Here is a 15891-nt window from a genome sequence, read left to right as displayed (position 1 = left end):
CCCTCCCCTAAGCATGCCCCATCCCAGCTTTGCCCCCTTCCCCCCAGCGCCTCCTGCATGCTGTGAAACAGCTGATTGCGGTGGGCAGGAGGCACTGGGAGGGAGGGGGAGCAGTTGATCGGCAGGGCTGCCAGCGGGTAGGAGGCGCTGGGGGGGGGGGAGCTGGCTGCCAGTGGGTGCTAAGCACCCACTAATGTTTTTCCTGGAGCACCCACAGAGTCGGTGCCTATGGGATCAGACCTTAACAGCAACAGTAGCAGCTCCAAGCCGTCTCAACTAGCTTCTCTTTTCCCCCAAAGGACAGTCATTACCATCTCATCTACCATACTATCTAAGAGACTGTCAAACAAGGTGGCTTTTCCTTCTCAAAAACTCACTCCAGCTAAAGGGAAATGGAAAGTGAAAAGGGATGTTGTTAAAATGAAGGCCTCACTTAATACTTTACATTTCAAATGCTTCAACGGTTTTTCCTTCTTTTCTTCATCTTTAATAAAAGGGTAAAATAATTTTTATTAATGGTGTGTTTGCCATGGTGCTAAGCCGGCTGAGGTCTCCGTATACCAAACCCCAAACCTTGTTTAAACACTGGACAGTGAGTGGGTTATACTAACATCTTTGGGCTATATATTCTATTTAAATTAATAGAACAGGTTGTAGGCAGGAGCCCCAGTAGTATGCTGTAAAGGTTTTTGTTAAAAGAGCCAAACACTCGAATGAGGGCAAGTTTCCGATTCCACATAGTGTGTGGACCTTGTTTCAGTATAGGGTGAGAAGGGTACTTGCCCACATTCTACTAAAGCAATATTCTTCTCATCACAAAATGACACACTACTTAAAATAGTTATCAAAAGAAAAGGCAGTTAAGTTCATGCAGCAATTTTGTGCCATGTAGAGTAAACCCTCAGCGTAGGCAACAGAAGTTATGTATTTTGTCACCATTCACTTATATTATTTTTGCAATGCTTTAAAACACAGAAAAGCCAAATGCAAAAGAAATCTTTAACAAAAAAAATCAAAATCATATTTATCCCTCAGAAAGGACTGATAGAAAATGGACAGCAAAGAGTAAATCAAGACAACTTGGACAATCATATGGATCTCCTATGTTAATGTGCACTTGCACACTTAAATAGTGCATTCAATCTCAATGGAAGACCTGCCCACTTATTTTTGTATACTCTTATTTAGACACCTAATTTTTAGACCCTCCATTTGGTGCATCATTTAAATGTAACCTGGTTAATGTTATTCAATAACCATGTATACCCATGTTAAGGGCAACACAACTGAATCTTTATGAAGATTACCTTTTAGACATTATTAAGAGCCTAACTTAGGGCAATGCTCCATGCTTCACCAAGGGACAGCTGGTATTTCAGGACACAACGAAAAAAAAGTCACACAAACTCCACACACAAAAGTAATGGAAAATTAACTTTACACTGGCTGTGGCTGCAAATATTCAAAAAACTAAGCAATCACTCTGGTCTCTGACACAATAAATATGTTTTCAAGCTTTCTAATGTGTTTCTTTTCCTCCTGGCATTTCTTTCCTTTCTTCTGCTTAGTCTCTAATCATGGAGTTTGTGCAAGTTTTCCATTTCCATTTGTTTTGATCAGGGTCTGATCAACTCCTGCTGGCTGTACAATGAGTGACATGTCTCAGGAAGACACCTGTCTATTTTCAAAGGTCCAACAGTATAGCTTTAGAAAAAGCAAACCAGAGAACTTTTTCCCAGATGAGATAAGAACTATTCTCCTCTCTCTTTAAACTGGTTTTTAAGTCAGTGGATAAGTTGCTACATAAATCCCTCCTCCTAAAAAATTAAAAACAGGTCAATGACTGGGGCTGAAATGCAGGTGATTTTTTTTTCCCCAGGATCATACTTCCTACCTGGTGATACGGAGGCCAGTGAACTATTTTACTGATTGATTGAAAGGAATTTCAGGTCAATACTGATTCAACTCCCTTACCTAGGACAGAAAAAGTGATACAGAGACACTTGTATTATACTAACTTAGCATCTTCCATTAGGATTGATTGTCTCAAATGGCTGCTCAGAATGATGGTTCCTTTGTCCCATAGTAACCAAAGTGACTTTTTCTGTGTAAAGCAGACTCATCTTCTTTGGTCCTTAAAGTATCAAAACATACCTGTGCACTTCAGGAGGCTCTCTCTGGATTTTAGAGCTTGCTTCCACAACCTCTTTGGCGACCTTTCCACTGTAAGGAAACATGAATTCGAATGGTTTCAGAGTAACAGCCGTGTTAGTCTGTATTCGCAAAAAGAAAAGGAGTACTTGTGACACCTTAGAGACTAACCAATTTATTTGAGCTTAAGCTTTCGTGAGCTACAGCTCACTTCATCGGATGCAAGGTGAGCTGTAGCTCACAAAAGCTCATGCTCAAATAAATTGGTTAGTCTCTAAGGTGCCACAAGTCCTCCTTTTCTTTTTATGAATTCGAATATTCAAGCAACTTTTGAGGGATTTTTTTAATTTATGTTAACATTAATACGTAGCTGTAACATGAACTATTAAAATGGCCACAAAGAAAAGCAACACATTTTTAGAAGACAGGATACCAGAGTACTTTTATTTTTTAATTTATCAGAAATCAATGTAGTGCTCCCCCTGAAAATACGGGAGATCATTTATCTGCAGAACAAGTACAGAAGAGCTGTGTCAGCATGAGTATCACCCCGCTGTCTCACCAGTGTATGTCTACCCTGATTCTAGAAGCATCTGGTGAGAGCAGTTCAATCTCTATGCTATCCAAGTTTTGTCTTGTCTTGAGACTGCAACAAAGGATATTGTGGCTTTTTTTCTTATGTGAAACACTGTTCACTAGGATCTAAATGAAACCACCAACTAATTTCATAAAAGACAGTGAAGAGCAATCAGGCTTTGAATCCCTACTGACCTGCATTGGGTACCCTAGAGGTAAAGGCTCAATTTCCCATTAATAATTTTCCAAGCTCTCTTCCACCCTCGGAATGGTTAATCTTAAAAAAAAACATAAGGACAAGAAAGTGCATACCTATATCGAAATCTACTGCCTTTAAAAAATATTTTGCTGCTGGACATCGTCTTGATCTGACTTGATTTTGCATACCTTCCAGAAAAAGAAGAGTACATGGTTGTCACATTTTCAGAAAGTGTAAAAAGCAACTTAATATACAGAAATGAGCAAGACAAATGACCAACTGTGTTATTCTTCTACTATACCATAATATTCTATAATTGGCAGTTTAAAACTTTTGTAGTGGTATGTGTAATAATTTCAACATAAAATTACATGTGAAACATAACAGAGTTATCTCACAATTTAGATAGTATGGAAAGACTGCATACCAATGAGTGATTATCTGGATAACAGAGCAAGAAAGTAAAACATGTGCCTACAGGGCCCGTAGAAGTTTATATATACACCATGTGAATCAAGCACCATAGAACCCAGCAAGGGTTCTTACAATATCCTGTACATGGGAGGATTAGGACAGAGATGTAGTTACCTCCACACTGCCTAGCCATGCCAGAAGGACAGGAGGTAATGGATGTGGTTTAATTAGGCCACATCTTTATTCACCTAAAAATCTGGAAGAACCTGGCAATAAGTGGTACAGTGCAGATCATCATAATTTGCTTAATCATTTCCATAGAATCCTCACCTGGTCCCAGCCAGCCCATTACTGGGATCCTGCCAGTCTCCCCCTGTTTGAAGTGAACGGGGGCTATAAAAGGAGGGGGGGAATCGTCTCCCTGCTGTGAGACACAATAGCCCCAAAATCCCCCTCCCTCAGCTTCCTTAAGGGATGCTTTCCTTCAAATCCTTTTCCAGTCCATTTTATCTGATAACTGTATCCCTTCCATTATGGACATCTGCCATAAGTTTTATGTACTACATTGTGACATTATAGCCTAATCACCCCTCACACATGAATACACACCCGTCCCACCAGGTCCCAGACCTGCTATGGGCAAGACAAGTACCCTGCACAACCTCGGCCATTTGGTGGTGAGGGAAAAACTATTTCCCAGCCCCCAAAGAAAAGGGCAACTAGCATAGTGAGTAATGAGGAAACCTGGCCCTTTTACAAATTCATGGGTGCAAATGCCAGCCTGATCTGGGTAAGAGAAGGCTTTTTTGGGACTGCCTGGGATATAAATACCCAGCCCTCACACTCTCAGTCAGCAGGAAGGGCAGTGCCCTCCCCAGACCTGTCCCAACTGCATCTTGCTCCTCTCCCCTTTCCTGATCCATGTTGGTAAACTTTCCCTCCCTCCCCTTCTACTACCCATTGTAAGGGGAGGGCCCCTTAAAGTGGCACGAACCCTTTTTCCTCCAGCAAGCCACACAAGGACTCCCCACACGGATGCTGCAGTGAGCATGCTGGTATCACTGAAACAAATATGAAACAAAAGAACAGGAGTTCCTCACTCAGAAAACAGCCAGAAAACATATTTTCTGTGTCTTCACACAGTCTATGTAGGTGTAGAGTCTACCTAGTCCAGTCACTTTGAATCAGCATGCAACAGCCTTTGGCTACATTAATCAGAGCTTGGGGGAGGGAGGGGGTCTGGCTTATGAACATCAAGGAACAATATGGCTCCAGATATGCCAACCTCTCTGCTATTTTGTAGTTTTGAAATGTCAGGTGGATTTCATATTTCTTCCCCAACCTTGAAGAAACTCTTATTTATAACTGTGTGCAAATAATCACACAAATATTTTAATACAAGGCAGGATTAAGGGATAGGCATGTCTAGGTCCCTAGCTCCTAGAGTCACATGAAGAGAACAGAATCTCAGCCTTCATTTTTAAAAGAGTTAAGTTTCTACTTGTTATGGTTGAAAAGAAAGCTTGAAACCATGATTCAAATTTAACCAAGGGAATGTCTCACCAGCAGGAATTGCATGCAAGTCTGTTTGGTTTTTTTTAAATGAAATTATTTTTTGGGTAGCAAATTGATTGTAAGTAATTTTGTGTAGCCAGCCTACAGGATTTGTACTGTATGTAATGTTCCAAAGCAGAACTATTCATAGAGTCCAATTTTATCTTGGTTAGACTTTCAGCAGGGCTGCACAAATATTATGCTGTTGTATCACTTAGAATCATAGAATATCAGGGTTGGAAGGGACCTCAGGAGGTCGTCTAGTCCAACCCCCTGCTCAAAGCAGGACCAAGCCTGACCTTAAAAACCTCTAAGGAAGGAGATTCCACCACCTCCCTAGGTAAGTTTATGCACTTACAGTGCAGTTTATGTACTGTTTGGCAAGGTGGTCCGGTGCCAAGATAGGGATATGGGTTCTGACTATCGCCCCACCACAGTTAGGGAACCCCATTGCAGCAAAGCTATCCACTATGAGCTGTACATTTCCAAGAGTCACTACCTTTGTTAGCAGGTTATTGATTGCCCTGGCTACTTGGATCCAGCAGCCCCCACTGTAGATTTTCCCACTCCGAATTGATTCCGGACTGACCGGTAGCAGTCAGGTGTTGCAAGCTTCCACGGGGCTATTGCCACTCAGGACAGTTCTCATCTTGGTATTCCTGTGCTTCAGGGCGGGGGAAAGCAACTCACAAAGTTCCATGAAAGTGGCCTTACACATATGAAAGTTTTGCGGCCGCTGGGAATCATCCCATACCTGCAACACTATGCAGTCCCACCAGTCTATGCTTGTTTGCCAGGCCCAGAATTGCGTTCCACTACTTAATTGGCAACGTCCAATTTCATAAAGAACTTTATGTTCAGAAACACCAGCAATTTTTTAAAATTCCCCAATTCTGGGTGAAAAGGTGGGAGGTTTCTCTGAATCCCAAATCTGTCTTTGCTGGTTCTATACTATTATCCTAGGCTTTGGTTCACAGTTTTCTTTGGTCCCTCCAGGCTTCTTTTTGACTCTTTCCTATGAGCCATTGGGCCAGCTTTCTTTACTGTCTATGGCCCCCTTGTGCTCCTCTCATCTCCCTGACTTTGAGGTCTTCTGGCTCTACTGGCTCTTTTCTGGTCTCCTCAGCTCTGTTATCAATTTTATAACGTCTTCATGAATCTTCACATTCTCCCACATTACCCATTAATGAAACAGCCAGAAAAATCCCTCAACTTCCTCCAGCAGGCTAAGGAAATACTTCCTTCTTTCTTGTAGCACGTTAGTAGGTTTTGAGTGTAGATGGTTTGCAATGCTATGCAACCTATCTTCATTTCACTTTAACTCTGTAGACTGTTGATTTATAGCAACCACTAATCTAATCTACCAGTATACTCCTGTCCATGGAATGCTACTTCCAATCCTCACTCTACTCAATTAGTAACATACTTCCATTCTGTCTACAGACACTGAAATGAAACAGGAGAGTATATTTTCAAAAGCTTGACGAAACAACCTCACAGGGTTGTATGGAAGCCACATGGAGAGTGTGGCAAGGAAAAGAGTAGATGGGGTAATGATGCCTGAGACCCACATTATGAATATTGCTACTTGGACAGCAAAATGTCAGATGATATTTTATACCAGTCCACATTGGACATTCATACTTTGACAGCTCCTACTGTCTAATGTTCTTAAGTACATCTAATGTTCTTAAGTAGAACCTCTGTAATGATTCAGCTTCAAACATAGTTTTCAAATGGAATATAACTAAATTAATGGCTGTATTGTAACAGGCCTATATTTTATGCCTTTCATTCAATACACTGTTGCATCCGTGTTAAACTGAAAGAAAGAATCTGCTTCAACATAAAACAGATAATTAACAACCTTGTTAAGACACAAATTCTATCTCCCCAGTCACAAGTCATTCCCCCTCCCCTCAGTGTTGGCTACTTTGCAAGCACCAAAGACACAGCATTTTTACAAAACAAAGTATGCCAGATGCTGTAAAGAAACTCAAAGTAGCAGGAATAAAAGGAACATGCCCAAAGGGAAATGTTAGTATACAAGGCGAAAGATCTAATTAAGAAAACTGGGGAAAGGAAAAAAAATGAATGAGTACTTTGATGATTTATCTGCACGGTATCTTTTGAGGTGTAAGAGAGGGGATAGTTTCTGGACTTCTTCCTTCTCTTGCAACTGATTTATAGCCATTTACTTTTTGAACTAGATGAGTGGCAACTTTCCCAAATGCATCCAACAGCAGGTCCACCTTTTTGAAGTGTATTAACCCATGCTGTGGAATTCCTAGTCACCAGTTACCAGCCCTTGTGGCTTCACTGGAAAATAATGTTTATTCAAAAATGCCCGTAAGAATAATACTTACGGCTCAGCACTCTCCTAGCATAGATCTCAAAGCACTTAACAGAGGTAAGTAGAATTATTCTCACCATGTTACTCAGAGGAGAAACAGATACAGAACAGTTAAGTGCCTTGCTCAAGTTTGCAGAGGTGGTCAACAGCTGAACCAAGAGTAATATCCATGTTCCCTGACTCCTGGTCTGTCATCCTGTTCACTTAGCTACACATTGCTGCTACAATATTAGCTAATACAGGCTACTTGGAAGAAAGTTCTTGATCCTCCACCCTAAAAAACACCAAATGCCTCCTCAACTATTATCCTCGTTTGTAATGAAGTACTACCTCACCTCCTAGTATACCAATTTGCATATTTATCCAAATATGCTTTTTTGGCATCTACATTTAATGATGCAGCAATACTATTTTTGTCTTCCATCCTGTTAAAGACACACAGAAGATTTCACATGGAACCATCTTCTACCCTAGTTCACACGCTTTCCTTTTACGATGATGAACTGATGTAGATTTACTTACTTATAAAAAGCCTGGTTCTCCACCCCACACTTCCAAAGATGCTTGCAGGCTGCTGGTGTAGAGGTATGAAATGACAACATAGCCTTTTTCTAAGTGTAGAAAAAAGAAATAAGAAAAAACATAAAAGTTGAATTCTTTAAGACTGTGGAACTGATAGAAACTCTGTCCACTAGAAACATTTAGGACCAAATTTTCCTAAGTGACATCAATCCACACTTCATTGCAACCCATTTGCACTTGATTTTCCCCTCTATCTGTGAAAATGGATTTTTCACATAACCAAGCTACTTTTGTGGGGGAGAAGGAGATGGCTGAGTGATTTGTTAAGAGAGAAATGGACTCAAGGTCATACTCATTTTAGCTGTAGGTAGAGAAAGCTGAGTTTTATGCAAATGAAGCAACATCCCAATTTTCATATTTAATGAATATGCACTACCTCAACTCCCCTGTCAAATCCTTGAATTTTTTGCTTCTTCTGCATATAAAGACAATAAATTCTCTCCCTCAAAGCCATCACTTCCTTCTTGAGTTCCCCCCACCCTCTGACCTGGCTCCCCCTTGACTTTCCACTATGTTCTCCTCTCTTGTTCTTGTTCTCCACATAGCCGTCCCCCCACCCCCGTCCTCCTTCCCTCTCTCTGGCTACCCGTTCTCCCTGCTGACCGGCTCTCTTCCTCACTACTATGTCCATCCCTATCTTTGACTCTTTATCCACTACTTCAAGCTTCCCCCACCCCCAACCAGCTTTCTCATTTAAGTCTCCCTATTTCCCTGGACTGACTCCCCCCATACCATGGCTCATTCTATATCCCCCCTCTAGTTTCTGGTTCCCTGTCTCTAGCTTCTTTCTTCCATCCTCCCTCCCCCGTCTAGACTGTGGTCCTCAACATGGCCATAGCCTTAGAGACAGCGATGCCCAACATCACTCTGACCTGCATTACTCTACCATCCTGAAGGTCATGGGCAGGTTAAGAGGTATGCTCTAGGCAGAGCCTTGGTGGTCAGAACACCAGAGAATGAACAAATACTAGAAGAAACTAACTATACAGACACTAGATAGTGAGCTTTTCCCACAAGTCTGCAGTTCTCCCATTCAGCTGCTTGGGAGTCCAGCAGGATGCACCTCAAATCAGAAGGCTCCCAAACAATCAAGAGACTTTAAAATTCGAGTCTGATTTAAGGCCCATGTAACAGGGTCAGCTGCCTCCTGAGTGCTTCTTGTGTCTGGGGTGACTCTATAGCACCCTGCTTCAGTTTGCCTTTCTGGACTCAACTCCCAGAAGGTTTCACAAGTCAAACAGCAGCAGCCTTTCTTGGGTTCTGGCTTATTAACATAAAAGTCAAAATAATTCAAACTGTCCTCAAAGTCCCAACATAATTCAAGCAATCACACCAAGGCTCCTCTTAACTCAAGTCTTCCACTGATCCATGTCTGCTTTGTCCAACTCTCTCTGGCTCTGAGGGTATATCTATATAGCAGTTAAACACCCACGGCTGGCCCCAGTCAGCTAACTCAGGCTCACAGGGCTTCAGCTCTGAGACTGTAAAATTGCTGTGTAGACATCTGGATTCAGGCTGGAGCCCAAGCTCTGGGACCCAACGAGGGGGTAGGATCCCAGAGCCTGGGCTCCAGCCCAAGACTGAGCATCTATACAGCTATCTTTAGGCCCACAGCCTGAGCCCCAGCAAGCCCCAGTCAGTGGACCCTGAGCCAGCCATGGCCAGGCCACGGGTTTTTTATTCTAGTGTAGACATCAGCAGGCAAACCCCCTTTGCTGGTCCCCTGGTTTCTCAGAGTCACTGCAGGAGCCTTCTGCTCACTGCAGCTCTTTTACAGTAACAACCACAGCATCCTCTCCCTGGTTCCCCCTCTCTCTAGAAACCCGTTGCCCTCTGTCAGGCCCCATAGTTAGACTGTTAATTAGGCTCAAGTGGCCTGCCAGTTCCCTCTTAAAAATCCCAGTCCACCCTGTAACAGCTGTAGCAAGGTGAGCACCCACTCCAGCCCTGAAAGGATTGGAAAAGCCCTGCAGAGGGCTGGGGCTGGGGCAGAAAGTAAAAACCTGGCTGATTGGGGGAAATGGCGGCAGGTGAGGGCCGTGCCCCAATCAGCGCCCAGCTGGCTCTATAAAGGCTTTGAGCCAGAACTTTCAGGAGAGTCTCCCTCTACAGGCACAGGGAGAAGGGCCTGGCTACAAGGTGCTGAGCAGGACACACAGGGCCGGAGGAGCTAGGAACTCCAGCCTGGAAAGGCCCCATTAGGTATGGGGGTTGTAGAGGCAGCAGGTCCAAACCCCCTTGCCTCTAATGAGTGGCTTATACTGCAGTCTGCCCCAGGGAGCAGAGGGGCTAGTTGGTGACTGGCAGTAGTCTAAGATGGAGGTGAGGTGGAGACAGTGGGTGGGGGTTCACATGGGAGGGGGAGACCCAGAACTGTGGGGGTACTGCCAGGGGGCAGCACCCAAAACAAGGGCACCAGGGTCCAGGAGGGACATGGGGGCCAGGGGCTGCAAGACACTGGCCTGAAGGAGGTGCTCTGGATGCTAATTCCCTGATGATGACCAGCAGGAGGTGCTGCTGGGTGAGTCTGCACCCTGTGACATAGCCCACTTGAAAATTTAACCATAGGGGTCAGGGGCTCCTATTTTATGCTGGTGCAATTCCCACATTTAGATCATTTGACCCTTAAAACTAGACTAGGTAAACACTAGGGAACAAATTATAAGGAAAAATCCCTGCACTGCATGGTTGGATTAGATTAACCTAATAGGTGTTGTAAGATCTAATCCCTTTGTCAACTTAGATACCTTTTTCTCAAACAATAAACAACCACAAGTTTATTTTTATTTTACATGTAATCTACAATATATGAAATACAATTTGTCAAACCATCTGTTAAAAAAAACCTGTTTTAAAATTAAAATACACTAGTGACTTTTTAAAACTAAATCTAAATTACTCATACAAATTTAGTATAAAACTAATATCCAACCTCTTTCTGAGCTCCAAGCACATAAAATGTCTTCCCTTCAAATTTCAATTTACAGACATCAGCCCTAAAAAGAAAACAGCTTTTAAGTAAAGGAAAAAATTGCAGTGAACAAAAGTGATGTGCATTTTCATGCAAATTTAACTGATTCACAAATGTAGAGCAGGCTGTTATTATCTCATCAACAGTGCACTCTTGGTAAATAATGTAAAATCCATAGTGCTAGAGCAAATAATATACTAATTTTCTTCAGAGTAGAGAATATAGACTTGGGGTGTTATGCTTTCCACATTGTTGTGAGCCTTTAAAGAGTTCCTTTGGACCAGGGAGGAAAGAGAAACTTATATATATTTGAGCATGGGCGTCCACCTGGTGCGGTTCACCCCTACACCTGAGGCCTGCCCCTTTTGCAGCATGAGGGAGAACCTGGCGCACGCCTATCTTGAATGCGCCAGGTTGCAGCCCCTATTCCAGCTCCTCCAGAACCTCTTGTTGAGGTTCTGGCTACACCTTTCCCCACACTTGTTCCTCTTTGCACACCCTATCGGTGGCCCCACGAAGTCGCGAGACCTCCTTGTCAACCTCCTCCTAGCTCTGGCCAAAGTCTCTAATCTACAATACCAGGAGGAGGATGTTGGACGAGGGGGTGCTCTGCGACTGCGGGGCCTATTTCCGTTCCTCCCTAGTTTCACGCATCCGGGCAGAGTTCCACTGGGCAGCGTCCGCTGGCTCCCTCGACAGCTTTGAGGAGCAGTGGGCGCTGTCTGGGGTTCTCTGCTCGGTGTCCTCATCCGGTATCCTCATTTTGAACCTCTGACCCTCACTCCAGTCCCTGTTTTTCATTAGTTGTCCCCCGTAATCAGTTGGTCCCTGGGTCCAGTGGTTCCTCCCGCTAGGCTGGGGGAGGGGCCTTTAGCAGTGGGTGGGCTTGCGCCCACCCACTTCCCGGGTTTTTCAATAAGAACTTATATTTATGCTTCAGAATTTTTCTTATCTTTAAAATCTTGGAACCCATTTGGTACTTAAAATGACGAACAGGTAAAACCTTTAGGAGCCAGATGCTGCACAGAAAGGTCTGGAAGTTTCCATACAGAATGCTGCAAATGCATCTTATTTCTCACCAGCAATATCCCATCTATTTGCATATCTGCTTATTTATGCATTGATGTCACTCATCATTGTATCTGAACACTTACAAACAGCTCATAATATGCCAAAATGCATGGGTTTTTATGATGCTTAGTATCTCCAATATTGGGTACAATGAGATAAAACATATTTTACTGTGTGTCCTAATCAAGATTTAAACCACTAAAAGAGGACATATCAGTAGTGCAATAACCTCCTTCCCCTCCTAGTTTATGTATTTTCATTTAATTGCATGATAAATTATTAAATGAATAAAACTATTAAAATTACTGTAGTTTCTAAAACATTTCTAAGACTTTAGCAAGCAAATGGTTGGCACTGAAGAGATTCTAGATGCAAAGAGGAATGTGCTACAAAGAAAAAACTTTCTAACAGGTACTGCATTTTAATCATAAATGTACCGTATCAATGAAAGGACTGAGGATTACTCAGACATTTTAATTGAGCCTCTGTGATAAGCCTAATATTTTGCTGCTTTTTTCTTTTTTGACTGACCCATTTATTTGAGATGAGCATGTTTTGCCAGTACACAATGAAAGGTTTGAACCCAAGGGAAGATGCCTGAAGGTTGCAGATCACCAGAGCACCATGTGCTCCAACCACATTTCAACCAGACCCCTAGCCCCGCCCCCAAGAATGCTTTCATTTGACTGCAGTTTAGAGAAATAGATAGAGGTGGCTACTCTGACTTTAGGCAAGTGGGGGATTCCAGACTGGCCAACTTTATGGGTTTTTAGATGTTTCTGTACATCTGCAGGAAAAAAAAAATCTACAGAGAAATCCCCATCTGTACGGCTGCTCTTCCCTATTCCCCCACCTCTTGGGGAATGGCAATCAATGACAGCTCAGTTCCATCCCCTTCTAAGATGATGCTCTGGGAATATTTTGTGTGAAGAGCCATCTAGGAGGCAGTTGCTCCTGTCATCTGTTCAGCAATTTCTCTGATTACTTGAACTTCCCACTTAAACCTTTGGAAGGCTGAGGCGTCAATGAAAACTCTCCCAGTGCTCCCCACAATACTTTCAGTATGTGTGTGGGGATGTTTTGCAATTAAATTGGCATGGAGTGTTGGTTTTTGGAGCGGCGTTTGGTTTTATCTTGCAATGAAGGTGGTTATTTTGAATGGGGCTGCTTTTATTAGCAATTAGCAAAATTAAACTGATTTGGAAGAAGGGGTTATTTTGCAACGTAGATGATTGGGGAGCTGGAATTAAATCCTGGTAATAGGATGAGACGAATAAAACAATTTGCCAGGAAACAAATGGCAAAGAATATGAAATTCTGAAGACTTTTGCATTTCTTCTTTCCTCTATCCTTCTTTCTCTTAGTCTTGGTATGTATCTACAGAATTATTCAAAATTGTACACATTTATGAAGACTTGAAAGTACTAAGGTTTGCTCCAAGAATGTTGGAAGGTATGGGATTAGGCTATGACAAGAGAATCCCCCTCTGGGGCAGCAGTAATTCTCTTGTACCAATGGAGTCATGTAAAGGGAAATTAGCCTGTGCCAAAGACCTGGCTGTATGCCACACCAAATACAACTATAACTGCCAATAATTCTAATCAAAGCAGTGGCCTATTCTAGAACTTGACCATTGACCTTCTGCATAATCCATTTTGCTCATCAGAGCTATTTAAGATGAAAATAAGTGGAGTACACCATAATTTCTAAGTTATTCCATCAACCTCCGAAAAGCCGGAGATTTTACGAAAGACTGGCAATGCTGGCAAGAGAGCTTCAATCTGCCTTCACTAATGTTGTCATAGCTTCAGATGTGCCCTATAACAGTGAAATCCTTGAGATATGAAGCAAGTTGCCTTAAGAAAGAAAAAACATTAGGACCAAATCTACTTATATTTAGAAATCTGCAAGGGAATGATCATTTATAAACATATAAAATCCCACCTCCTCTCCCACCTTAAGTCCTTCTTTAAAAAATCCTATTTTTATTCATATTTGAATGAGAAATTGACAGCACATTCAAGAGCCAAGCATAATGTAGTAGGAATTGTGAAACCTTCCTAGGTACCCCTGCCATTATACCTCCAACGTCATAGCTATTCAATTTTTGAGCATCTCTGTCAATTAGTTTGACTTATTCAAGTTTATCATGTAGACTAATTTCCAGTAAGAAGTAGAATGAGACCAATTTCTTTTTCATATGTGATCTAAAAATCCTTGGAAAAATAAAATGTGAAAGGGAGAAGTGAATCTTCAATATTCCACCTCTAGTTTCCTTAAAGGAATTAGGGGGGAAAACACAAATAAAAGAATATTTAATAATCTAATTAGTTGATATGCTTACCATTTTAACAAATGAATTCTTTTATTTCCCTGGAAAACTACAAAGCCCGTTGCTGTGAATCCTAAAAAGGTAGTGGTCCCGGTTGAATCCTTAAAATAAGAGAAAAAACACAAATTAAAGCTATTTGTTTGTTTGGTTCCCCCCTCTCTGCCCCCCAATATATAACATTCATGGTTGATGGTGTAAAGTCTTAGTCCATTGCAGTCACAGATATGGTATCTGTGTCTTTCTTAGGACTAAGCCTTAACGGTCAACTAATTTTTTTTCTCAACATCTAAGTTCCCAGCTATAAAAAGTCTTGTTTGTTTCTTACTATTTGACTGGATAAAACGGTCTTATGCTTTTTCTTCACATGTAGATTTTGGCACAATGGTAGCACTTAAAGGCTTATTCTTTTCTACAAATACATACACAAATAGTCCCATTTCATATCAGAATGCCCACCAATACAAGCAAGGGATTCAGTTTTGCCCAGACGTGGTATTCTCATCTTATGTCCTTTCAGCCTTGAAATTCATAGGAACAAACTCTCTCATGTGATTTCCAATACTTCACAACATCGTCTGTGCTGGAAATACTGACACAAGACAGTCTTTCTTGCTGTATTTAGATATTTCCAATTTTGGTGGAAACCAGAAGTGCAAAGATAAGTGGTTTTCTTTTAAATTAGTACACCAAACTTTTTTGAATTCCACAAAGAAAAGGTGGGATTCAATTTTTTTGAGCAAAAGTTTAAGTCCGTTTGTTTTACACTAACCAGCTTTCCTATGGCTATTTCCAAACTCTCATTTGCCTGGCATAATCTGCTTCACTATTCTAGAAGCTTTATTTCAAATCATTATGCAGTCAAAGAATATTAGGGTTTTTTTAAGCTTCCTGTGGAAGGTAAAAGCAAAAACACAGAGGGACACAGTTTCAAATGTAAGTACCCTATTGTGATTACTATTAAAAAGTCTATAATAACCATACAATGACATCTAAAATAATGCAGAATGGTTCTCATCCAAAGCTGACTGAGGTAAAGGGAAGTCTCTTCATTGACTTCAGTGGGCTTTGGATCAGGCCCCATATCTAATTTAGAATAGAAATACCTGCAATAATGCAGATACTGCTTTGGATAAGGGTTGACTGTTTAATGGTGAGCACTGTAAACTGCTACATGTGTGCGTGGGATCTATAGGTCACTTAGTTTGCCCCATAAACCATGCAGTATTGTTGAAATATAACAATGCAAAGTAACAATTAGAGCATCATAAAAACGGGCAACCTTAAAAGCAAATTATACAGGCAATGCACCATCACTCAAAAATGCAGATGTATGGTGGCTTCATTTGTACATGAGACAACTAGTGGTTATAACCAAAGACACCTTTGTAAAAGAAACACAGAATAGTAAAGTAGTGGACTGTGAAGTTGAATACATAAGTACATGTCCAATTCACCCTTTTGTATATGCAATTTCCTGTTTGTGTTATGGTTTGTATATTTGGCTGCTGCAACTGAAACACGTGTGTTTGAAATGTCAGCCTAGAAGTCCTAGCAATTGGTGGTGGCTTCTGGACAACAGTAACACTGTTACTGAAATTCTCGGGAAAATGTCAAGTATTTCCCCTCTAGAGTATTTGTTTAACTCTAATATACTGTTTCTCAAGAATTGCATGTGCTATATAAGATTG

General features: G+C 41.6%; 1 protein-coding gene across 3 annotated transcripts in view; it reads right to left on the bottom strand.

Annotated features, from left to right (window-relative positions):
* FRMD3 (FERM domain containing 3) overlaps positions 1-15891 on the bottom strand; it is a 220029-nt gene that overhangs the window by 30717 nt on the left and 173421 nt on the right. For all 3 annotated transcript variants that reach the window (XM_074953197.1, XM_074953196.1, XM_074953198.1), the window contains 5 exons: positions 14216-14304; positions 10762-10825; positions 7770-7858; positions 3040-3114; positions 2155-2223 (listed from right to left, as the gene is read on the bottom strand). In XM_074953197.1, coding sequence (XP_074809298.1) covers positions 2155-2223; positions 3040-3114; positions 7770-7858; positions 10762-10825; positions 14216-14304 — 386 coding nt within the window. The remainder of the gene's footprint in view (positions 1-2154; positions 2224-3039; positions 3115-7769; positions 7859-10761; positions 10826-14215; positions 14305-15891) is intronic.

The sequence above is a fragment of the Natator depressus genome, chromosome 5 (genome assembly GCF_965152275.1).
Source record: "Natator depressus isolate rNatDep1 chromosome 5, rNatDep2.hap1, whole genome shotgun sequence".
NCBI lineage: Eukaryota > Metazoa > Chordata > Testudines > Cheloniidae > Natator > Natator depressus.
This window is presented reverse-complemented; position numbering and strand designations above follow the sequence as displayed.